General features: G+C 42.0%; 2 protein-coding genes across 2 annotated transcripts; one reads left to right on the forward strand and one right to left on the reverse strand.

Moving 5' to 3' along the window:
- Nucleotides 1-6,636: 6,636 nt before the first annotated feature.
- On the reverse strand, nucleotides 6,637-13,869 carry LOC125535221 (zinc finger CCCH domain-containing protein 24). The gene is made up of 14 exons (XM_048698268.1): nucleotides 13,177-13,869; nucleotides 12,359-12,451; nucleotides 11,997-12,278; nucleotides 11,827-11,899; nucleotides 10,475-10,607; nucleotides 10,247-10,400; nucleotides 10,030-10,113; nucleotides 9,810-9,932; nucleotides 9,172-9,333; nucleotides 8,966-9,100; nucleotides 8,719-8,814; nucleotides 8,130-8,582; nucleotides 7,570-7,613; nucleotides 6,637-7,046 (listed from the first exon to the last, which is right to left on the reverse strand). Exons 1-14 carry the CDS (start codon nucleotides 13,810-13,812, stop codon nucleotides 6,803-6,805), a joined length of 2,712 nt encoding a protein of 903 aa, XP_048554225.1. The 5' UTR covers nucleotides 13,813-13,869; the 3' UTR covers nucleotides 6,637-6,802.
- A 382-nt stretch (nucleotides 13,870-14,251) lies between these two features.
- LOC125535220 lies at nucleotides 14,252-24,576 on the forward strand. Its single transcript, XM_048698267.1, has 11 exons — nucleotides 14,252-14,417; nucleotides 14,499-14,612; nucleotides 14,783-14,843; nucleotides 15,123-15,319; nucleotides 15,431-15,710; nucleotides 15,880-16,115; nucleotides 18,308-18,383; nucleotides 18,461-18,566; nucleotides 20,878-22,245; nucleotides 22,926-23,557; nucleotides 23,691-24,576. Exons 3-11 carry the CDS (start codon nucleotides 14,823-14,825, stop codon nucleotides 24,417-24,419), a joined length of 3,645 nt encoding a protein of 1,214 aa, XP_048554224.1. The 5' UTR covers nucleotides 14,252-14,417; nucleotides 14,499-14,612; nucleotides 14,783-14,822; the 3' UTR covers nucleotides 24,420-24,576.
- Nucleotides 24,577-25,026: the final 450 nt, after the last annotated feature.

The raw sequence follows: 25,026 nt of genomic DNA on the forward strand, positions 1-25,026 counted from the left end.
CACAATTCCTCCTCTGCTAGAAGGATCGGTCATGCTGCTTCACGGAATTGCAAATTTGCATGAACAAATCTTTGGACATCGACAATCGACGACGGAAGCAGCAACGAACTTTGCTCACGGCAAGCGCAGATTGATGCAAAGGTGACATTGATTATTATTTTTAGGGCTTGCCTATAATTTCTTTTTTAATAGTTTTTTCTAAGGGCTAGTTTTTATTTCATACAGGGCATTCGGCCTTCTGAAAAAGAAACACAAGGAAAAACAAAAAGACGCTCTAAATAACTTGCACGACATCGACAGCCTTGAAGACAAATTCCTACGGTCATTCTCCGCATAGCTTGCACGACATCTTAGGACGACTTCCATTTGGAATGTAAGGGATTCGGCACAAAGGACAGAGACTTGCATGCATTCGAATTTCCCTGGCGTGTCAGCGCGTGATCTATATGAATCGACGACAACAACATAAAGGTGATAAAAACGCGTCCTATATTTCTACGGAATGGACTGCTCGCGACTTGTGCTCCAAAGGGGACGGTACGTGCGCGCGTACAAAAAATACAAATCTGCTTGAAAGAGATCTGCACCAACTAGTACTAGTAGTACGATTTATGAGGCCATGCAATTTCAGTTATTGGTAGTAGTCGCAACGCGGGAACTTGAATGCATGTTGTGTGCTAGATTATGACGTGCACCGGGAACTCGATTCTTTCCTCCTCCTCAAGAATAGACTCTCAAGCGCGATTAGGTTTTCTCCTGCCCATGTCGGTGCCACCACTGGTCTGCCTCGTTTTCGATGGCCTTTGGGTCGTGGTAGTTAGAAGAGCCTTGGCCCCCAACGGCGGGAGTGACCGTGCTCTCTTTCTTGTTATGTTCAGCATCTTAGTTGAGGTTGTGCGGCTTGTAGTCGTCGTTACGTGGTTAATGGACCGGGGAGATGATTTGATTATGAACGGATTGAAAGCTTCTCGCAAACAAAGGAAAAAGATTATGACGCGCATGGAATTGACCAAGGTTAAGAAAGTAAACAAAACACCTAGTTAATTATCCGGTTTGTGTTGTTGCATGCTTGTGAGTTATGACCAATCAAATCAAGTTGCATGTTGCACTAAAGCACTGAGTGATCAGATCGGCACATCGTGCTACAAAAAGGCAGGTTTAGCGCGTACTTTTCATGCAAATCAACCATTATCTACTAAGGAAAAACAAAGAGAGAGAATTCGGTGTGTACTGGAGGTAGCTTTAGTTTGGAATAAGCATTGATTAGTACGTACGTACGTGCCAAGACTGATTGATTTCGCTTTTGCAAAGTGGACGGATGATCAAGAGAGGACTGATAAGCACTGACAACTCCACTCAAGCCACGTCACAGCATTAGTGTGATTAGTCCAATTTCCTACTGAGATAGTCCCTTCATTCACAAATATAAGATGTTTTAAATGTTTTATTAATATAGACTAGATATGTATTGAAATAAGGAATATACACACAAAAATATGTCTACTGGAAAGGTTAGAACATCTTATAATAGTGATGGATGGTGGACGCGGGGTATCTGCTCCCAAGCTCAAATGCTTCCTGATCATAGTAAAAAAAGGAAGCAAAATCAAGAATTTCTGATTTTTTTATAGACTTTGAAAATGTTTTGTATGCTCGCAAAATTTTCTCAAGAAATGACATTCATGAAACTCATGGAGAAAAGTGATGTTCCAAAAATGCTGGTTTTGAAAGAATTTTAGAGTGCTTATTTTGTTTTTTTGGCTCTAACTTCCATGAATGTCATGCCGTGTCGAAGTTTCTCACGCACACAAAAACATTAATCAAAGTTTACCATAAAAAAAATCAAAATTTTATGATATGTTTTCAATTTTTTTATTTTACTGTTCATCAGGGAACATTTGAGCTCGGGAGTAGAAGAGGACTTTCGACGGAAGAGTACTACTAAAATAGAAAAGCAAAAGTCCCCAACCCACCATGGTTCAAGTCCTAGACTTAACTTTGGTACTCGCATTTTTCTAAATTTATTTCAGGCCTTCCGATGATGTGCGTTCAGTGGGAGGAGACGTCCCGTCGACTATGATGGCATTTGTGATGACTTTGTCAATCTCAAAATAATGTGCCGGCTCAGTCTCTCGTGATAGGGTGTGTGTACGTGTGTTCGTAACGATGAGTGTATATGTGTATGTATGAGTGTCTACGTTTATACCGTGTTAAAAAATACAAAAGCAAAAATGAGATTGTAGAGTTAAATACAGGTCCTTGAAGGGCTTTCTAGAAGAAGACGGGTTAATGGGACAGGTGTCCAGCACGGCTGCCACGTGTGCAAATTAATTCTCGCCTGCTTGATCTGTCTGACGTGTGCAGATAATGAAGTCAAAGCGAGATGGACAAAACGCCGTATATGACTACTCTACAAGCTTCCCTCTACAAGATTAAGTAGTGAGATCATTTCCATTTGCGGCCAACACATGCATGGGACTGATCTCTGGTGATCGGCTGATATAAACAGGCCAGCAAAATTAAAGTTTTGACGGCTGCAGAGATTGATATGCAAGGTTTTCTCTAAATTGAAAAGGACACTTCTCTCCATCACACAACTTGTATCCGCTTGTTTGGTCTCCTACATATCAAGATAGTAAGATTTGCAGATTATTGATCATGCTTGCCGCGGGATTGCTTGTTTGAGACATGAACAAACAAATTTATAGGAATTATTATATCCAAGGAAATTCGCATGCGCAAGGGGGTTTACAACCTGCAAAATGGGGAGGAGGGAGTAAGATTTGTCTATTTGACTTTTAAGCGATTTAGTTGTCAATTAAAATAACCAAAACACATATAACTAGCAAACAAGTGCGCCAAAATCTGGAGAATTTAATTCATAAAAATACAGATTTATTATAAATTACATATTTTAAATCATAATATATCTCTATTTTCTTTGAAAGAATAATATATCTCTATTACTTTGTCACTAATACAAAAACGCTCATTAGACATAACACACCAAAAATCTATAGTGCCAAGTATGTCGATACAACAACACTCTTGCAGCCATTCTCGAAAAGGTGTTTTTAACCCAAGATACTATGGAATCCATTTCATGAAACTTAGAGAAGAGCATGTTTGTATGTTAAAAAAAAACAAAAGAAATATCGTGTCCATAGGTTCGAAAATTACTCATGTAAGGGTAGAAAGGAGAAACTGGTAATGGTAATAATTTATGTTTCAAAACTCAAATTATATCATTGTCGTTTCTTATTTTCATGTTGGTCGCAAATCATTGTATTACTTTGTGGAAATTTACGTGGGTAAGTTTGGATCTGACACCTGTCCGCGTGATTATTTTTCGGAACTTTTTCAACACTTGGAAGCATGTTTTTGCCAAGTCCTTAGAAAGTGGATACATTAAAAACCACGGACATTATGATATACTCCCTCCGTTCCATAATATAAGACGTTTTTTAGCACTATACTAGTGTAAAAAAACGTCTTATATTATAGGACGGAGGGAGTATTTGTGCGTCATTTTTTACATAATAACTTGCACAGCTTCCACCTGGGAAAAGTTGGCCACGAGGAGTGCCAACTACCAAGGGCGGGTGGAGTGAGACTTTGCATTTGGAATTAGAGGGTCACTCTGCCGTCGCGTGTCAGCGGGCGATATGCGTCGACGAAAACGTAAAAGATGATACACGCGTTGTATATTTCTGCAGAAATTGACAGCTCGTGACTTGTGTTCCAAAGCGAACAGCAGCAGTACGTAGAAAACGCAGTGCGAATCTGTTTGACAGGGATCTGCACTAACGCTGGTACGGTTGGAGCGAGGCCATGCACGGAGCTTGAATGCAACTTGTGTTAGATTATGACGTGCATGATATTTACCAAGGTTGTTGTGTGAACTTTATACGGTGTGTGGTGCGTGCTTTCAAGCAATTAGATTAAGTTGCATACTGCACTAGGCTACTCGGCACATGTGCCAGTAAGTAGCTTTTGTTTGTGGAAAGAACATTGATTAGATACTCTCATGATACCAATTCGAAAAATTTAAATCTAAACATTTCAAAAAATTCTGAAAAAAGCATAGATCTTCGCAGCACATGTGTCTACAAACCCTAAAAAATTCGGAGCCAAATCCGATATACACATTGAGAAACAAAAAAAACAAATTCAGCATGAATAGTGTTAATAAAGACACAAACATGAATAGTGTGAAAAACTATACTATTCACACTAGATTTGTCTTTTTTTTTCTCAATGTGTATATCGAATTTGGATCTGAATTTCTTAGGGTTTGTAGACACATATGTTACGAACATCCATGATTCTTTTCAGAATTTTTTGAAACATTTGATTTTTTTTTTAAATATTGATATCATGGTAGCACCTAAGTGTTGGTATCACCTGATACTTCCCCTGTACTATCAACGCTGAGTGATTTCGATTTTGCAAAGTGCACGGACGATCACAGGAAAGGACTAGCTTGATGAGCAGCAACGAACCCATCGAAGCCACGTGCCAGCGTCCATATGATTAGTCTCATTATCTTGAGACAGCGCCAAAGCGCTCCAACAGATAATCCACAAGGCTTTGTCTATCATTTCATGGAGATGCAAAGCAAAAGCGAGATCACACCTCGAGTTTAATACACACACCCTTGGGGCCTTGACAGGTGTCCAGCCCGACTGCCACGTGTGCAGGATGAGCCTCTCCGTCTCTCTTGCTCTTGCCTGACGTGTCATGATAGCAAAGTCAACGCGAGGTTCACAAGGACGCCGTATGTGGCTACTCGACAAGAAGCTGCCGTGAGATCATTTCCGTTTCCGGCCGACGGAGAGCACACACCGGGACAAGAGCAACCAGCCATGGCTGATCTCCGGAGATCCGGGTGACATGGGCAGGTAAAATTTTATGTGTAGACGGCGGCAGCGATTGGTGCAGGATTTTGCTGATTAAAAATGACGCTTCTCTCCACCACACGGCTCGTAGATAATTAAGGGCATTCTGGTCAGACTTCCTTATCCATTTGCTCCAGTTATGAATAAAATGGTACGATATGAACATGGCCAAAATGAAGCAGCTGGAATCAGCCATCACACACATACACGCAAAAAATATCAGCCCATGAAAACACCCCATGAAACGATGCTTTTGCCTCGTGGACCCATGTGAAATGTCCTTTTATTTCTTTCGCAAAAATGAAATGTTTGTTTTGTTTCCTTTCATTGCCAGGAATAATAATGCATGTGGAATTTCGACGACTAGGCAGAATAGCTTTGTTGGGTTTTCACTCGTGATATATTGTTTGTCATTTTGCGTGTAAGAAGTTCCGTAAATGTTATCGTTTAGCGCAAGCGCAGTGGACTTGCCAAGTTTTCTGTGATTACTGACTAGTATCTTCAGAAACATTTGGACAGCATAATTAAAGTTCATAACCATGTTTTATTATCTTAAAAGGGTAATTCCACTTTTCGCAAAAAAAGGGTAATTCCATTCCACAATATGTAATTTTGTTAGATTTCATACTAGATTAGTAGGAGTGCTACCTTATGATTGGGCATTAAATTTGAGTTCTGGCATCAAGTAAAAGGTCAAGGACGACTTTGCTAGTAGCACAATTCAAGGCATTATTATTGCCCGGCAGCCAAACAAGGCCGTGGTGGGATGAGCTTGCACGTGCTCATCCTCACTGCTCGGTCTCCTCCACCTTCATAGAGAGTTCATCATAACCCCCACCGGCATAGTCAGTGGGTGTTATTCGTTGCACCACCAAATTTATATTCCAGGAACGGAGACCTCGTCTTCGGGTCAAGCCTGGTGTGCGCTTCAATGTAATGCTGGTCCACCAACAAACGCGTGATCCTTCCTAGTCCTAGTGCTAAACTTTGCAATTTCAGCAAAACATAACCGCAATTTCCAATCTTCATGTTGTACTCCTATATAGGAGTATATATATGCAGCAGGGTGAGCATGATCGGATGCCGACTTTCGAATCTTTAGGTCATACTAGACGAAGCGGGGCGAAGATTGTTGGATATCGATCAAGAGGCATGGAAAATCTCGGCAATTTATACACGGAGAATCTCAAAAAATAAATTGTCAATCATCAACAAGCAAGTACACACCATGTTCATCGTTGCCACATACATATAGATGCCTTTGGGCATCAATAAAGGCAAGGGTGCTCTCGAATTCGGATGAATATGATGCTGGACCTACCACACCTCCTCTACTTTTATTTTTCCATCATCCTCTTGCGATGATGAGATTGCTACGGCCATTGGGAGCCGTTGCTTTCCTGTGGGCACTGCCCTCCATCCATCCATAGATATTTTTTGTTTATTATTATACCTATGTAGGCCATGTTTGTCTGGTTTGGCAAGATAGCAATCAAGGCCAAATAAATCCGCTACTCCTACTACTGTTCATCACATCTTGTGCAGACACTGGGACCATTGGTTTATTATGAGGGTTTTCCCTGCCAAGAATGGCTCTGGACCATTGCAATTTCTAAGGTTTTCCCTGGCAAGAATGGCAATGGCACTGGACCATGACAATTTTTGGATGTTGCAGATCTGGGTCACTGGTTGAGTTCCAGCATCCATTTAACAAGGCAGATAAACAAAAGAAATGCAGTTGAGAACAGCAAACACAGATCTCCACTCAACTACAGTCAGGGTTCTAGGTCAAGTACATTTGGTACAACAAAATGAGGAGACCGAAGAATTTTTTGGTACGGTCATCGACAGAGATTAAATAATCCCTAGAGTAATAAGGATTAAATGAACAACGGCTGCTTCGTTCACCTCTCGAAGAGCATGACCATCTCGCAGTGCGAGGTGTGGGGAAACAGATCGACGGCCATGGCCCTCTTGGGGACGAAGGGCTCCGAGCTGGGCATCGACTTGGTCCTCTGCCTCGCGAGCCCGGCGCTGCTCATGTTTCGCCATCCACGGTGGCCCTTGTTCTTTTCCCTATGCTCGGTTGATGGGGTGCACAGCTCGATTGCGTTGGCAACTAGAGTGTCTGGATTGCAGGAAATGTACCTGGTAAATTTGAAGCAAAGAGTGAATGTCAGAGCAGTAAGAAGAAAAATACATGTAAACATTATGTGTTTAAACTTCTGAAAAACTACAGGTCTTTGTTTCTCTTTTTACTTCTTCTAACGTTTTCCAACCGAGATTTGAGATTTCAATAATGCATTTTTGTTCCCAGATGGCATGATAACCTCGTGATGGGAAACTTTACTTCTCTGTTCACCATTACAGTACAGAGCTCACGTTACTTCTCTGTTCACCAGCACAGTACAGAGCTCACATTACTTCTCTGTTCACCAGTAGAGTACAGAACAGGTATAGGGAGTACTTCTAAGTCATCCATGTTTCTCTTTCTACTTCTAATGACGTTTTCCAACTTGAGATTGAGTTTTCAATAATGTGTTTCTGTTTCCAGATGGCATGATAACTTCATAATGGGAAGCTTTACTTCCCTGTTCACCAGTACAGTACAAAGTTCACAATACTTTTCTGCTAATCAGTATAGCACAGAACAGGTACAGGGAGTACTTACACTAGACGACGGATGCGTGGATGAGTCCTCAATACCTTGATCACCTATTAAATATTCAATATGTGAGCTTGATTCTCCACAAAGGTCGGTAGTCCAATCACAAGCAGAATGGCATACAGGAAAAATAAATAAAACAATGTATATGTAGAACCAATCAGCATGGGGTGCTTCAATCAACTAACATGGTGCTATTTAGTAGTGCAAATTACATTCGTAAATGACAAGGTTCATGCTTGCTAGTTGGGTCATAATGCAGGAAGAAACATCCTGGATACCTACTGTACCTGGCAATGCAACCGCACTACTCTAGTGATCACCAGCTCTATTAAAAACAAAATTTCTGTAAAGTCTGCTTCATTTATATAGACATCCGTGACATGCATTTAACAATATATCACAGGTAAGAACGATATAGCTCAAATCCATCAATGTATTAAGCAACCAAAGGGCTAAGGCTTGCTCCAAGGTATCAGGTATTAAGACTCGAGTAAGCATTTCTAAACATAAAAGTAACTATGTATTATTTATGATAAGAAAACTGAATACTGAAATTTACTTACAGTAGGGTGAAGCCCAGCACGTGGAGGATCTACAATAGCAACAAAGTTCTTGAACTGGCATGCAGTAGCTGCAAGCACGTCATTTTTAGAAATCGAAGAACCTTCCTCGCGGGTTTTGGTGTGCTCTGAACAGTCAGCTGCTTTTGCATCAATGGACTCCTCATTGACCAATGGTGATGCTTCCTCACTATTTTGGTTACAAACAGCCTCATTGCATTGCTCATGTCCACCTTCCAACTCTTTGCTAATCCCATCATCCAAGTCCTCATTTATCTCACCACTCTCATTTTTCTCTGTTAAGCTCTCCGTACTTTTACCATTATTCTCTGCATCACCAACTATATCCTCTTTTTTTCCTGTACCATTAACTTCTGAATTACTTTCAGAAGCTGCAATGTGCTGCTGTGGCGAACCAAGATACTCTGTGAGAAGAGACCCCATCACATCTTCAGCCTGTTTATTCCCAGCATGAGGATTCAGTTGAGATTATTGTGGTGAGTACAAACAATTGGGAAATCAAATGTGAAGATGATTCATGATCAGTGACACCAGAGTAATAGAATTATTCATTAGGGTAAATAAGTCTCACCTTCCCGCAGACAAAACGGCAATTTTTTATACCGTTAATAAGAGCATTTCTCTGAGCATCCACAACCGCTGATTCATTCATTTCAATTCCAACAACCTAGCATATTCAGCAACATAACTATGAGAAATGATATTCCAAAGCAATGGTTGAGCCATCTAACATGAATCACATTCACAACTGCGTTGTGCAATATACTGGAAACAAGAACCATCATTGACAATAAGATGAAATGTGCAAAAGAAATTACCATTCCAACACGGTGAGCTAATGTCAGGCCAATTGTTCCAGTCCCACAGCATACGTCAAAAAGTAATGTGTCCGAATTGAGATTGGCCCAATCACCAGCAAGGGTGTACAATCTTTCTGCAGCAAGAGTATTAACCTGTGTAACTGTGAGTCAATACCAAAGTCAACAAAGCCCAATTGGCAAAGTAGTTCGCAGTTAAGACAAACCTGAAAAAATGCTGTTGGTGACAGAGAGAACCGAAGATTGCTGATGTGGTCATGGATTCTTGTTTTATCCACTGCTCCCTCTTCTGATTGGTCCACTTCTGGCACCAATAGTGGGATCAGTGGACAGTCAGCTGGTGCTACATTTGATATTCCTGTGTGATCCTGAATGAGAGTGAAAATTTCATTAGCATCGAATATTTCAAGAATAACAAAGAAGCCTACTTCTTGAAACAAACTGCATCTGACATGTCTAAACTTGAATGAAGAATAGACATAGCCATAAAATTCACTCACCACATTCCCAAAATTGTGTATAACTGTATTAGTTGGCAAAGTCTTAAAAGTTTGATTGCACATGTTTTAAAATGACTGCTATTTTGAAATGGAGAGAGAGCTTTGTATAACTGTTCAGTTCAAACAATAAAGTCTGCTATAACTGTTCAAAAGTACAAAGTCACCAACTAGGTGGCAAGTGCTAAGCAGGCTTACCGAACTGTCACAGAGCACTGTAACACATATTAAGTTAACAAACTACAATAAAACTACATTTAGAGCAACTTAATGGACATAGGCAACACAGAATTCCTGAAGGAAAAAATGCATAGAATCATAGCTCTGATGCAACTGTTTAAACTTACTTGAACTACTATAGTTGTTAGAGGCAATGGAGGTGAGCATGTTGCAGCCCCCTGCACCAGTGTCTTGGACAATTTGGCAAACTCATCTTTCATCAGTACCTCATCAACACCTGTGGAGCATACCTGGAAATATAGAAAGTATAGCTTGTCAGTGGTACTGCCAACAGGAAATTTGTACTGCATTGAACTGACTGCACATCTCATTATCAGTCCAAACAACCTGGATAATAATCATGACTTCTGATATTTGTGTTTGTGTATCTTGTGCAACAACAGCTTGAGCTGGACTTCTTCCCTCTCGAACCTAATATGGAAACCACAGAATAAACAGTTATCCCTGTCAGGTGGATAAGCAGAGAAATTAACTATGCACAATCTCAAAAGAAAACAGAAACAAAAGCATGCGATGCAGATTTAAATGCTTAGCGAGAGCATACTGTGAATTGGCGCCAAAACCCAGAATTATCAACTCTGTTCCACGCAGGTAAGCATGATAACTGCAGAAAATCTTGGAATATCATAGCATATTTACAGGACATTGCTGAAACATTTGGGCAGTCCACAGGTTCCTCAACAGCAGTCACACCTTCCCTGAGATTTTGTTGTATCAATCATTAATACTGGAAGGCCAGTGAACAAAAAAAAAGAGGCAGCAACAAACCAACCTGAAATTCCCAAGCATAAACCCTACTGTCTTTTTACCCGCCAAGGAATGTCCCACAGAGAACTCACACTTATTACGATACCCATCAATCACTGGGGACTCCAGAATGCCTTCAAGCTTGCAAGAAAGACCACCTGGATGATTGGACAGACACTTAGCAAAGCTAAAGAGCAGAAGATCATACAAGAAGTGGGGCATGAAAACGTGTTTGGCAGATTGCAGCTAATGTAACATGTTTATGCCAGTTACCTACAAAGAACTGCTACCGCGCATATGTTTAGTTTTAGGATACAGCCAAAAAAATTTAACCTTTTGTAAGATTTCTTTGTTTAGAACACTGAAATAACATGTGCCGGGTACTCGGGATTATTAGTCGGGTCAACAGAGCAAAGCAAATGAACTCACAAATTGTATGTGTTGCGAACACTCAAAGGTGAATATTAATAAAAGATTTTTTTCAGAATGCTTTGTGTGTTCTGTGCTATACAGCCAAAAAACAACCTTTTGTAAGATTTCTTTGTTTAGAACAATGAAATAACATGTGCCGGGTACTCGGGATTATTAGTCGGGTTAGCAGAGCAAAGCAAATGAACTCAGAAATTGTATGTGTTGCAAACACTCATAGGTGAATATTAATAAAAGTTTTTTTTTCAGAAAGCTTTGTGTGTTGTGTGCTACACTGCTAATTGTGTTCACTTTCATGGAGATAAAGCTTGACAGACACTTTATACACGAGCAAGATAATCTCTGTATTTTGGTGAAGAGACTCTAAATGGTACTGAAATAGAAGCAGTACTGCAGTGCAAGAGTTCCCAACTTTCTGAAGTTTCCCTTTAAGCATTCCAGATAACAAATCCAGGAGTTCATTAACAGGACAACACCATAAACAAAATTGCAAGGTGCTCATAGCATAGCTAACGTTAATAATTGTTGTGCACATACATAGTGGACAAGCAGAGTTCAGGTGAATGAGAGTGGAATAGGAAATAGTTGGATTAGGACAAAGTCCAACAGGCATCTGAAGTCTAGGATAAGAAAGTCAAATCTGTTAGGAGTTGCTGTGTTAGGGAAGGGCAAGGGGCCAAGCATCCACTACATAAGGATGCCATGCATGACACAGTCGTCTATCCTCGGAAATGTAAATTGTTACCCCGTAGCGAATCAAGGTTACACACATATCTTATCAATAGCAACATTATGTATCTATTATTTTGTGTAACAGGCCTAGGAACAATAAAAATTGAATACCATATTGTATCTCGTATCAAGGTGTTCGTAAAACACCTACATGGTGATCAACATAAGTAATGAGAATAGCACATCAACAGTTCAATACTACGAGTAGAAGGTTACCAATTTGCTTTGCGTTGGAAATCCAATCTGGTAATGTAACGTCAGCTGGGCAAGCTTTCTTAGCATTCCGAGTCTGCAGTACAAGACAACAAGATAAGTGAACACAATTTCAGCAAATATAGAGCTGCTTCAGAGATAAAAATGGTGGATGGACATGAAATTGATCTTACAAGTTTCTTAAGTAACTGTGCCACTGAACTTTTTTTGTGCTCTAGCTGATCACTGTATGTCATATGCGCAAGGGGCGTAACTGCGTCACGCACAGTTCTTTTACTTGCTCCTGCTGCTTCAGGTCCGGATGTTCCATCAGCAGGAGCAGCAGCGTCACTACTGTTTTCTGTTGCTGCCCCATTATTAGATACTGGTCCTTCTGAATGCAACTTCTGATGAGACCTGCGATTGGCATCTGCTATCTTTATTTGCTTTCCACCAGATCGATTCTCCTTAAGGACCTACTCGAGTTGTGAGACAAAATTCATTATCATTTGTTAAATACCCAAACAGGTTGCCAGCACGACCAATGGACAATTACCTCCACAGCATTTCTCAGTTGTTCAACAGTTTCAAATGTCACAAAACCAACGGTCATTCCTTTCTTCTTCTTTGCTACTGCATATGAGATTCCCTGCACAACCATAATTGAAATTGTAGCATTAAGGTATTAGACAAAGTATACTCCAGACGACACACACTTTTAACATTCTTCAAGTCTCAATACTTTAACCCAGAACATAAACCAATCCTTGAAGATGCAAAGACATTTTCTATGCAATTCAGCAGCAGAAGCGTCTGGTCACATTATTTTTACTTGCCAAATATATAGCAGATAAAAAGGCAGCCTTTCTCTACGAACTAGATGGCAAAACACGGCAAGACGAGCAACATGCCACCTTGTCCTACCGAATTCATACAATATATATAACTAGCCTCGCATATCTGAAAAACCGACATTATAATGTACTGGGCATATGCCGACGGAGAATCGTGTAAGCTGTTATTCTGCTGTCAGGTTACACCGATTTGTTTCAAAAGTCCCAGCTCATGTTTGGTGATATCCATGAGATTGGCAACTAAAGAGATTAAAATCTGTCCCATAAAACCACCTCATCCCGACAGTGAACTACCATGGACTCCTAACACATGAAATTTTAGATTCCTGCTTCTGATTTCTTACAAAAAGAGTCGGTAGCTTCAGGGTTATATCGGTTCCCGCGGGTTCAGTGCAATATACAGGTCTTCAATCTAATTCAGTGTAGATGGCCTACTTCACTTCCTACCGTACTAGACTATTTCTTCTGGATACACAAATGAAGTAGTAGGAGATGTGAGATAATCAGTACTAGAACTTGCCTGCTCGTCGAGGAAGGACTTGAGCCTGTCGGCGAGCCAGTGCCGGGAGAGCCCGACGAGGCACTTGTCGAGCGAGCTCTCGTCGAAGGTGACCTCCTCCTGCCCCCACCGGCCCCTCCTCTCCTCCCCGGTCGCCCCCTCCCCCTCCTCCTCGGAGACCCTGCGCAGCTTCTTGGCCCGGTCGGAGGTGGGGTCCCACGTGCCGTCGGGCCGCGGCCGCAGCTCCTCCTCCGTGTGCGCGTACCGGCACGCCTCCCCGTGGTTGCACCCGTCCGGGCCGCCCCCCCGCCGCCGGAAGAAGGAGCACAGGCTCGTCTTCGACATCGGGTGCCGCTCGCCCTCGCCGGTGGTGGCGGGGGCTGCTGCTGCTGATGCTGGTGCGGCGTCTCCGGGGGCTGCCTCCGGCGACTCCTCCTCCCTCTTGCGCTTCTCTCCGGCGGGCTCGGTCTCCTGACCCTGCTGCTCCGGCGGCGGCGGCTGCGTGGTGGCCTCCATGGATGGATTCTCCCCGGAGGCTGCCGCCGGAGACTCCTCCTCCCTCTTGCGCTTCTCCCCGGCGAGCTCGGGCGCCTGCTGGTCCGGCTGTTGCTGCTGTGGCGGCGGCGGCGGCGGCGGCGGCGTGGTGGTGTCCTCCATGGCTGCGGGGACGGAGGGTTTGCGGAAAAGGTTTTCGGGGAGAGCTCCGGCTATTTTCTGAGATCGAGGCGGATTTCTATCAGGCCTTTTTGCCGAAAAGCCTCTGGGCCCAATTTGGGCCTTTGACATGAAATAATTCCATGGGCCTGGTTAAAGAGCCCACGTCGCTGACTGTACCACCACTTTCTCTTGTACACTCTCCAGACCTCCCCCTTCTCCCCCGTCTCCGGCGGCCGGCGAGCCTCATGGGCGCCGACGAGAGAGAGCCAAACGGCAGCAATTTCCTAGTACATATACTTGCGGCCTGCAAGTCCCCTTCTCCGTCGTTGGTTCAGAGGGTAAGAAGCTCTTCTGCATTTGTTCGATTCAGTCGTGCTTCCTGTTCGACAGCAGTTCTGACCTTCGCCGTGTGCTGCAGAACCACCTCCGACGCTGATACCCGCCCTCCACTATGTCCCCGCCACCGAGGGGAGGCCAGACGGCGCCCAGCACTCCAACCGCCAGGCGCCAGCCAGCTGCCCCGACTGCAGAGAGCCAACGAGCCGCGGTTGCCGCCAGATCCGGGACCGGCTGGCGTGGGAGGTTAACGGCCTAACGCCAACCCTGTACTACCTCTCACAGGCCCTCAGCCCCTTTTCAGTTTCTCTTCTCCTTATCTGTCAGAAATCTGAATCCGTCCTGTGCAGGCTGGGCATTTCAAACGCAGTCAACTCTCCTGGTCTTTCCGAGATCTACGCGCTCAACCGTTTTTTATCATCTCACCTCGGATCAGCGTGGAGCATCCAATTCTTTAACAAACGGTAGGTGCAGTGCAGTGCAGTCGCCTTTATACAGATTACATTATGATGTACGTACGTACTCTGTACCTTGTAGTTTCTGGGAAAGCTCCAGCCGGGTAATGGGTAGGTAGCCACGCCCGTCTACAAAAGCTGCGCCAAGGAGCTCTCTCATCCGTCACCAGTCTTTGCAGTGTTAATCTCCTCCAGGACTGGCAGAGACATCACTGTCAAATGTCTTCTCCGGATATTCAGGTGCTAATTACTCGTCCCTTGTTTTTCAGCAGACATCCGGTTTTATATTGATCAAAAGAATATCAGAATCCTTGGCTCCGCTTTTGTCACCTCTGCATATCTTTACTCTAGATGACACATACTGGTTTCTCGTAATAGCTGAAGTTGATGACAATGCATCTGTGCAATCCCTTATGTCAGTTTTGATAGTTTTGTTGATTCCAGCTTACTGTATAATTTCCACTGTCCTCGTTATTATATTGTTTTCACTTTTCTTTGATTGTGCACTGCGATATACAGGACACACCAAGAATTGTTTCACCTACAGGGGCACCCTTGTATAAAGTTGCTCCCGTAACAAAGATTCTAGTTGAGCCAAGCAAGGCATTGAAGTCTCCTTTCTTGGTGAAACGACAATCTCTTCATCGACCAGACACCAAAGTACTGGAGGGTTTGTATCATGACATTACCACTAATCCATCACCCATATGGCAATAGTACGTTATACGTGTCATCAACATCTACTGGTTTTTACTTGTCTATTTTTTTGCTCATAATGCGGTTCCTTACTGCTTTTCCACGCTATATATGGGTGTTATCTGTTGAAGCCTTGAAGATCTTCCGGAATTAGTGAAGATTGAGAAAATGATGAACGATGAGAAAAAGCAGAAAAAAGAAATAGCAATGAGTAATTGGCTAAATTTTGTTGTTAGCAACATGGGCAGAGAGGATGCTCGTGACTTTTGGAATACCAAGTGCCTCGGTTGGAGGCACTATGCTGATTCAAAATGGGCAGAAAAATCAATGAGTCGACATTTGGATCCCAAGGATCTCAAAAAAGTATTCTATGCTGGATCAGTACTGTATAACGCTTCACAATCACATATGGTATGATCTCTTTCTCGCACTTTCTACAAGAAAGCTAGGGTGAATAAATTAGCTGTGTTGTAAACGTGATCTTGTTATGCTATTAAACCAGTCCAGTTTGAGTTATATGCATATGAAATGGATTCCGTTAGTGAGTACAAATTAAACAGTGTTGTTTGTTTGTATCTAGGTATTCATCCCAGTCTTTCATGATCACCAATGGACTTTATACGCTTTCAACATGTGTGATCAGAAGCTCAGCATTCTGGACTCTCGACCAGATACCACTAAAGGTGCTGATCCCACCAAGCGGCACCAGAAAACGAGATGCAACATCTGTGATGCACTTACCGTAACCATGAACTATGCAATTGATTTTCGTAGCTGGGAGTACCAGTTTCCCAAAGTACCTAGACAACAGGACAGGTATGTTCTGTTTCACTAATTGTTTTGAAGTTCTTAAACTTGTTTCATTTCCTAATTTGTCTGCTGTGAAAGTTCAACTATAACTTCGTTCTAAATTAACTGGACCACTCTTTTCTTTTTAATTTTTGAAAATGGCTATCTTGCCCCATTTAAAAAAACAAAAGGAACTTCTAACTTATTTGGTCCCACAATTTGTCTCACTTTGTCTAGCCGTCGATGTAGGATCCCTTGTCATTGTTTGTCTAGCCGTTGCTGTAGGGTTCTCTTCCATTACACCGTGCTCTTTTCTGGACATGTAGCAACCGGACCATATGCCAGGAAGAGCACGGTCTAAAGGCAATAAGTTATGTAGAATTTTTTTTGTGTCTAGGATTATGGTGGCATATGATAATCTTGTTTGGTGAACTGCTTTTGCATATTTTTGTCATTTGGTTATCAGCTTTTGGTATGATCGCAATCAACTGAGATTCAAATCATGTCATGCTTTATAGAAAACCATATCAGAGACATTCCTTGGGTAAATTTAATGTTTTGTTTTGTATTTCAAGAGGTAACTATGATTTGGTTTGCCAAACAAGACAATAACTTTTCCTTAGCTACTTTTCCATGAGCATAGTTTTAAAATAAGTTCAGCACACCACTGTTTAGCAACCTTTAACTGGACCGTTTTCTGACTATATTTATGCAGTTTGGTTTAGCATGGAATAAATGTGAGATGGAAGATGGACCTATTTTGCTAAAAATAGTTAGTTTCTTTAGTATCATGTGCTTAAATAACAGATTAAGTTTGGCGTCCTTGCCGTTAAGGCAAGGATGAAAAAAACAAGTACCAAATCAGAGTTACCTGTGCTTTTGCTAGTTGCTACTAACACTCCGGGCACCCTCACCTCTCCTCCAGTGCCTTGACTCACAAATTCAACGAAGCAAACTCCTTGTGAATTTCGTTGCCAGGACTTCATCATTGGGATTGATATTTTTTTCCAGGCGCATCATCATCCATGGTGGTAGGTTCTGATACCATAAGATGTTGTAGCCGATGTTAGCTATGGGGTTGTAGCGTGGGATACTCGCTGGACGCAAGTGTCATTGCCGTATGGCCATCATGGTACTGTAGAAGGGTAGTGGGAAAAGATTGGAGAATTAGAGGGGTAAAAGAGAAGCATAGGTATGAACTAGATATTTCATTGCTTGTCTTCCTTAGTTTTTTTCTAAGTCAGGCACTGTTCAATGAACAGTACAGTTGGGAACTATCACAAACTGCTCCTTTACAGAGCTATCCCAAACTGACTTGAACACAACCGATAAGACTCTTTACTTCTACTAGGCCTCCTACCAACTCTGGATAGTCCTGAATTCTCTAGATACTCCTGGACTGAACTAACTCTAGATACTATTCTTACTTACTTCTACTAGGATACCTACCCACTCTGCATAATCCTGGACTTTTCTGGATACTCCTGGACTGAACTAACTTTGGATACTCCTGGATTGAACTAGGTTCATCTAACACCAGCTGGATTCTCTTGGATGCCACAACAATTATTGAGTCGCTCTAGGCGACATGAGAAAATGTGCTACTCCCTCCGTTCCTAAATATAGGTCTTTCTAGAGATTTCAACAAGTGACTACATACGAAGCAAAATGAGTGAATCTAGACTCTAAAATATGTCTATATACATCCGTATGTGGTAGTCCATTTGAAATCTCTAAAAAGACTTATATTTAGGAACGGAGGGAGTAGTAGTGAGTGGCTCAACCTTTATGGATGGCCGAACCATATACCCAGTACTAATAAGCACATATATTTTATTGTTGTGGTGAATATCATTTTATTTACAAAAGCCAAACATTTGCACACCAAAGTCAACATTCTTAATGGTGTCGATTTTCAATCAGATGTTGGAATCTATCTCCTTTGTCGTGGCTTCATAGGTAAATTTCCACCAATAGATATTCTAGCTACTGAGATCATTTTTTTGTTGATGAGAATCATGCACATGGCTGGATAGTGGAGACGTTACTTTGTACAGTAGAAATCAATACCTTGAAAATATGAGATAGATTCCAACATCTGATTGAAAACACAATGGAGCATCCACACTTGTCATGCAATTTGCCTCGATTATTTTCCTTTGTATCTTGTGTAGTTGTGTGTGAAATACTTGACCCTTTTTTTCTCGTTGCACTTGTAGCGGTGATAGTGGATTTTTCGTATTCAATTTCATGCGCTTGTGGGACGGCCATCAACTTGTTCGATGGTTTCCGACTGTAAGTGGCCACCACGCACCTTGATGTTTTCTCCCCGTTTTGGCCTAAATACTTAACTGGATATCATATGTTACTAGGAATCAAGGGAGCTGCGGAAGGATTTTTTGGCATACATACTCTTGTGCAAGGATGACAATGTAAATCTGCCCGATGAAGTTTCTTTGAAGATTAAAAATCTTCCTGGTGAGATGCTCTGGAGCCTTGATTAGTGTCGACTTTTTATTCCTAATATGGTGGACATACACATTGACACACACCTCAGACACACACACCATATCGCCCATGGGAAGAGGTACATAGGGACATACGTGTACAGATGTACACTTATTATTTTTGGTGAAAAACTTAAGTACCTATTTATAATTGAAGAACAATATACATCAAGTAAGTTAGAAAACCTGACTAAAAATGCGATTTGTACGAATGCTGGCTTCGGCACTGGTCACGAAAAAGTTGAGTGCACCCACATGCACAAAATCGCAGGCAAATATACGACAGTACAAACGAACACATCTTATTATACCAATGGTACTCGTTGTGAATAGCGCTGGACTGAACCCCAGACCCCTGGATTCACGTCTGCATATATAATGAGGCTTGATATGCTCTTCTCTAGATAAATAATGCTTTAGCTAGGTGGTAGGATTTGTTCTAGATCAAAGTAGTTGCTTTGCCCACGATGTTGTGTATCTTTGTACACAACGGGTAAACACCGACGAATTTGAGAAATAATAGATTGAGTGAACAAAGAAACATTTATGTCCAATGAAAAACTAACAAAATTAGTGCCCTACTAACGCAAAATTTGAAGAACATGTTCTTTTCGTATAGGTGCAGAACTGATATTATTTTACATGGAAATTTACAAGCACAGAGTACTTGAATATTGACATGTTTACTTTTTAAAATGAAACTGGGAAAACTTTTTTTTCACCTCAGAGCAAGCACAGAGTGCCATTCAGATAGAAAAAATCTCAATTGTGGTACAGTTTGTCGCAAGGTTTCCTAGTGGTTGTCATAGACTGATAAGCAACCTTCAATCATTTGTTTTTTTTTTTGCAAATTTCTCTGTTTATTGTAATTACACACTTGGTATTATTTATATATAGAACTTTGATATTATTTAGGTGTTCGCACTATTGGTGTCTGGCTATATATATTATTATAAATCACTTTCTATAAGAAGTTGTAAAACATATAACTGGGATGTGTGTATTTTTCGGTACAAAAGGTGTGGAAACTGGATATGTTCACTTTCGTTATCTAAAAACATTGTCAGTTTTGTTTATAATCTATATTATTAGATATATGTGACCGTGGAAGAGAGTGGGTTTGGTTCCTGGGTGGACCTACACTAAAAAAATATTATGCATGTACATATTTCAGTCTTTTATTTATAATCTATATTATTTGATATACTACATGTTTTTGGTTTGGAGATGAAAGAGAGGGGTTTGGCTCCTGGGTGCACCTACACGAAAAATATTATGCATGTACATATTTGAGTCTTTTATCAGGCCCACAAAATTTCATGCCAAAAGAAGCAGATCCATATTCTAAAAAAACAAATTTAGTTTTCTAAAAAAGCAAAAAAGGTACGCCCTCCGATCCTTTGTACTAGTGTAGCGTAAAAAACGTACTTATATTATGGGAGGGATCCACTGAGGGAGTACAAATTTAGTTTTTTAATTGACACTGGTCTAGTACAAAGTTGTACTAATTTTGTACCAAACTAGCGTCAATTAATTTGGATCGGAAGGAGTACAAATTGTGACCCGGATCTCGCGAATATATCCTTCCTGGTCCTCTCGTACTAGGGGAAGGTCCTCTCTAAACTCGGCTTTATTTTTTGCGCAGGACATAAGATCTTTTTTTTTTGCATGAACTAGAAGACTTCCAACATTGACATGTGTGACTCTTTTTTTTTGACATTTCGAAAAATTACGTTCATTGACTTATATACATGCTTTCTCGGCCATCCACTATTCAAGTCATTAGTTTCAAGTGGTATTTCGAAGAAGCGCGAAAGCTGGGCAGAAAAAATTGAGGAACTTATATCGCTGATAGTTGTTTGTACCATTCCTCTTTTGAACTTTCAACAGTTTTTATGATTTATATGATAGTTGTTTGTGATTTCTATGATTTTGTTTGTTAGACCTAATGCATATACAATCTTTATATGAAAAATATCATCATGAAAAATGTAAATAAAGCTTTGACTCTACAGTTTTCTCTCTGCATCTTGCGCATAGGAATGTATAGTTGTATTTGTACTCAAGTATCTCTTTGTGATGAATCCTTGCTAAATATAGTTGTGTTTGTGATACAACTCAATTCTCTGCGACACACGTTACCATATACTTCTATCTATCTACAGAATTGTTATTGGGCCCACCAATTTCGCAGTCTAGATCCCATCTTTTTCTCTCAATTGTTCACCAATTAGTAATTTATAGCATTGTTTGACTGAACTTTAGGTGACTGTTCTCTACAGGGGAGATGATGGATTGCATATTGCACAAGGTTGCGATGGAAGGCACTAGACTTGGTACTGGGAATCAGGGAGAGCATGTCGGTGTTGGTCCATCTAATAATGCACCATCTGATCATTCAATTAACGTGGGCACAGAGCTAGAGGCATCTACTGAAAGCTCCAATGAGCTTGCTAATGCTCATTCAAGTTCCAGAAGAGAAGCTGCTGCAGCGTCTAGTACCGGATATCAGGGAGAGCATGGTGGTGTTGGTTCATCTAATAATGCACCATCTGATCATTCAATTACCTTGTTCACGGAGCCAGAGGCATCTACTGAAAGCTCCAACGAACTTGATGATGCTTATTCAAGTTCTAGTAGAGAAGCTGATGCGGCGCTTGGATATCAGGGAGAGCAGGGCAGTGTACCAGCTGATCATTCAATTACCATGACAGCGGAGCCAGATGCATCTGCTGAAAGCTCCAACGAGCTCACTAATGCTCATTCAAGTTCCAGTAGAGAAGTTACTGCAGCGTTTAGCACTGGATATCAGGGAGAGCATGGTGGTGTTAGTCCATCTAATAATGGGCCATCTGATCATAAACTTACCATAGAGGTATCCACTGTAAGCTCCAGCGTGCTTGCTAATGCACATGCAAGTTCCACTAGAGAAGTCGCTGCGGCATCTGGTGCACCAGATCCTGCATTAGCATCCTATGATTTTCTTAGTACATGTCATCGAGTCACCTCCGATGGGGACGGGGTGCTCCATATTGCTGCAAGGTTTGGAAATGTTGAACTATTGCATGACATCTTGGAGAACCATGAAACCCTCGCAGAAGTGCTTTTATTAGCAGTGAACAACAGTGGAGATACACCACTGCATTGTGCAGCTGCAAGAGGGGGTAATGACATTGGCAAACTTTTCTTGGGACATTTAATGAAAGAGGATACAGATACAGTAACTGCCAATCTTGGTTGGAACACAATTCCCAGGTTTTTGAACAGAGATACAACACTGAATCGTGCGGCTCCTGGAGTCAAATATTTTTTGAAAAATATGGAGGACGAGAACAAGGATGGTATTGCCATGTTTCTGAGGGCCCAAAATCTCAAAGGAGAAACGTGCTTACATGAGGCAGTGCGGCACGGCCATGCTGAGATTGTGAAGGCACTAATTTCGATGGACGAAAAAATTGATTACTCTGGCTGGCCCGCGCTGGTACAGATAGTGGACAATGAGGGTATATCTCCACTGTACTTGGCTACCACTATACGAAGGATTGAGATCGTTGAGGCCCTCACAAGAAAGCAAAACAAGTATTCGGCATCATTTGCAGGCCCTGCAGGAAAAACTGCATTGCATGCTGCCGTGGTTCTCCTCGACGAAGGTATGTAATTGGCAATTTTACTTCCCTCCACTCCTTTTCAAGGCATTTAGTGGTGTTACCTTTTCCATCTTGTGTCATATGGATTTGAATCAATGCGACTGTAACGGTAGAAAACACTGCAGCAAATTATTTCTAGTCCAGGTAATCATAGTAACATGAGACAGCAGCATATATATGTAGCGTCGCTGATGCACTCTCACCGTCACATTATTGTCTGCAGTTTCCCATTATTCTTGTTTTCCTTTCCAAAAGGAGCTTTTAACAAGGCCTGACTGCTTGCACTTGTCCGCATGAGGATAGAGCCTAGGTAGTTTACCCCATATTTTCTTTCTTTTTAGGATAATGGAAGAACATTCTTCACTGGCATCTGCATCCAAAGATAAAAACAACTCAATTTATAGCCACACGAAATTACAACTAGCGTATTTCCTCAGGGAGAGAAGATAGTGGAGACATCCTTTTCTCATTTGATTATTTTTGGTCCTCTGCAAGGAGAACCCAATATTTATAGTGCCCTTTGTGTTTTCTTTGTTATTGCATTCTACTCCCTCCATATCAAAATATAAAACGTTTTTGTAGGCTACTTATATTTTGATACAGAGGTACAGTAGTAACTAAGAAATTTGGTAGTAAAATTTCATAAACCAAGTGACAGTTAATCTTGTTAACGCTATTTGCAGGACTGGTTGAGATTCTGCTGAAATGGAAGGCAGGTCTTACATCGCAGGTAGATGAATCCGGCAGCACTCCTCTGCATTTTTTGGCATCACTCTCCTTGGAACGCAGGGAACACAACACTATTTTGTTCCTACTCTACAAGTTGCAACGAGATCTTAATATTGTGATAAAGTTTCTGTGCTGCAAACCACCCCAAGACTCGGGTATCGTAGAATTTATTATGGAAAAAGACCCACTTTCCGCATTGTATGTGGACTGTACGGGATCGATGCCCATACACATTGCCGCTGCACATGGGAGACTTGATACAGTAAAGAAGTTGCTCAAAGAGTGTTCTTATTGCGAGACATCACGCAATGCTTCTGGCCAGACCTTCCTTCATGTTGCAGTCGAGAAGGAAAAGCTCAATATTGTGGATTATGTTTGCGGTGAAAAGAAATTCAACAAAATTCTGAACGCAGAGGATCAAGATGGGAATACTGCCCTTCATCTAGCCGTAAATAGTGCAAGTGAGAAAGTTGTATGCACTTTAATGCAGAACAGGGAGGTTTGCCTCAACTTTGCAAACAAGGAGGGGCGGACGCCTCTTGACCTGGCATTCTTGAGGCTTCACCCTGATGTGATATGCATGAAGGTATGTGATGTTTATATTTGTATATATATAATTCTCACTAGGCAGTTGGGCTCGATACTGGCACTGGAGAGTATATTTATTATCTTGGCATTTTCTTTGTTTTTTTTAACATGGTGTGTGCGCATTCTACCAGGGGCCTCGGGAGTGGATATTTTTCGACTTGTTGCATGGCGGTGGTGATTTTGGTGTCGGTAGTTGGGACCAGCTTGCCAAAGATGTTGTTAAACCAGACTGGGAGAAGGAATCGGAAAGAGTGGGCAAGTCGGCATCCATGCTGGCCGTGTGCGCGGTACTCATCCTGAATGCAGCACTCTTGGCGCCCTTCAACGTGATCAAGCAGATGGACAAGGACGCTCCCTTCAATATGCTTGCTTTCCAAACCTTTGTGGTTTCCGACTCCATCGCGTTTGTCTGCTCTGCAGCGGCCACATATTTCTGTGCGCGTGCTGGTTTTGCCATGTCAGATGGCTGGGCGCGCTTGAAAAACCTGATTACTGGGACATTTGCCCTTGTTGTCGCAGCCCTGGGTCTGATGATCACTGTGGCTCTGGCACTCTTCCTGGTGTTACCTGGGGGTACTGGGTTTTTACCCATTCTTATTGCAGGCTTGGGCATTTTCTCCCAGCTGTTCTTCGGCTTCTTAAGATCCTGGGTCACATCCACCTTTGCTCATCTGAGAGCTATAAGGGCTAGAGCTGGTACTCTACGACTCGTCTGCATCCTGCTGTTTCAGCACAGTGCTATACAGCCAGTGTGGGTGGTTCCTTCAGGATCTACTAGTCTGTTATGGTCAGTAGCATTTGTCGTGGCTGCGTTTGCCATAACCATATCACTCACAACAAAATTTGCCGGGGGAGCATAGTTATGTTTTTTATTTTTTTACTGAGCTTCAAGTAACTTTCAAGATGTTGCCCTCGCCATCTGTACTATTACTTTCCCAGCCATCTCTTTTTTTTTTGCGGGATACTTTCCCAACCATCTCATTAGTAATAAATGCTGAAATGGCAGAACTTGATCTCCTGCTTGTTGTTGAAATATGAGATGGGCCTAGAGCCCATATGACAATTTCAGATTTGATCTCTAAGGGCCCATGTAGGTGGCATGACAAGGTGGTGGGAAGTTTAGTCCCACCCCGGAAGTGGAAGGAGAGTTGGAGTGGTTTATAAGGGATTCTCTTCCTCATGCTATTGGAGCTTGAGAAGAGATGAGGCCCTCGCGCACTCCTCCTCCGCTCGCCGCGCCGCGCCGCGGGTTGCGGGATTGAGCCGAGCCGAGCTCACTCAGGCCTCCGGATCCTGTACGGGAGAGGGGCGGTTAAGTTTTTGGGTAGCGACTACGCTTCTGTTCATCTACGTCCACATCACCATGTCGAGACCATGCCGCCGCATGGCCGATTGGAGGGTATACATCGTTTATCCCTCTCATGTTTCTTTCTGTTGTAGCAGTGCTAGCGATATGCGTAGTACATA

This window comes from Triticum urartu, chromosome 2 (genome assembly GCF_003073215.2).
Source record: "Triticum urartu cultivar G1812 chromosome 2, Tu2.1, whole genome shotgun sequence".
NCBI lineage: Eukaryota > Viridiplantae > Streptophyta > Magnoliopsida > Poales > Poaceae > Triticum > Triticum urartu.

What these genes read in the sequence shown, in the direction of transcription:
- LOC125535221 (XM_048698268.1), bottom strand. Translation starts at nt 13,812, where the DNA reads ATGGAGGACACCACCACGCCGCCGCCGCCGCCGCCGCCGCCACAGCAG. An exon ending in GGTTTTGGCGCCAATTCACA is followed by an intron (nt 10,114 to 10,246) that starts GTATGCTCTCGC and finishes TTTCCATATTAG; the next exon opens with GTTCGAGAGGGAAGAAGTCC. An exon ending in CCACGCATCCGTCGTCTAGT is followed by an intron (nt 7,047 to 7,569) that starts GTAAGTACTCCC and finishes CAAATTTACCAG; the next exon opens with GTACATTTCCTGCAATCCAG.
- LOC125535220 (XM_048698267.1), top strand. Translation starts at nt 14,823, where the DNA reads ATGTCTTCTCCGGATATTCAG. An exon ending in CCATCACCCATATGGCAATA is followed by an intron (nt 15,320 to 15,430) that starts GTACGTTATACG and finishes TATCTGTTGAAG; the next exon opens with CCTTGAAGATCTTCCGGAAT. An exon ending in CGTGGTTCTCCTCGACGAAG is followed by an intron (nt 22,246 to 22,925) that starts GTATGTAATTGG and finishes CGCTATTTGCAG; the next exon opens with GACTGGTTGAGATTCTGCTG.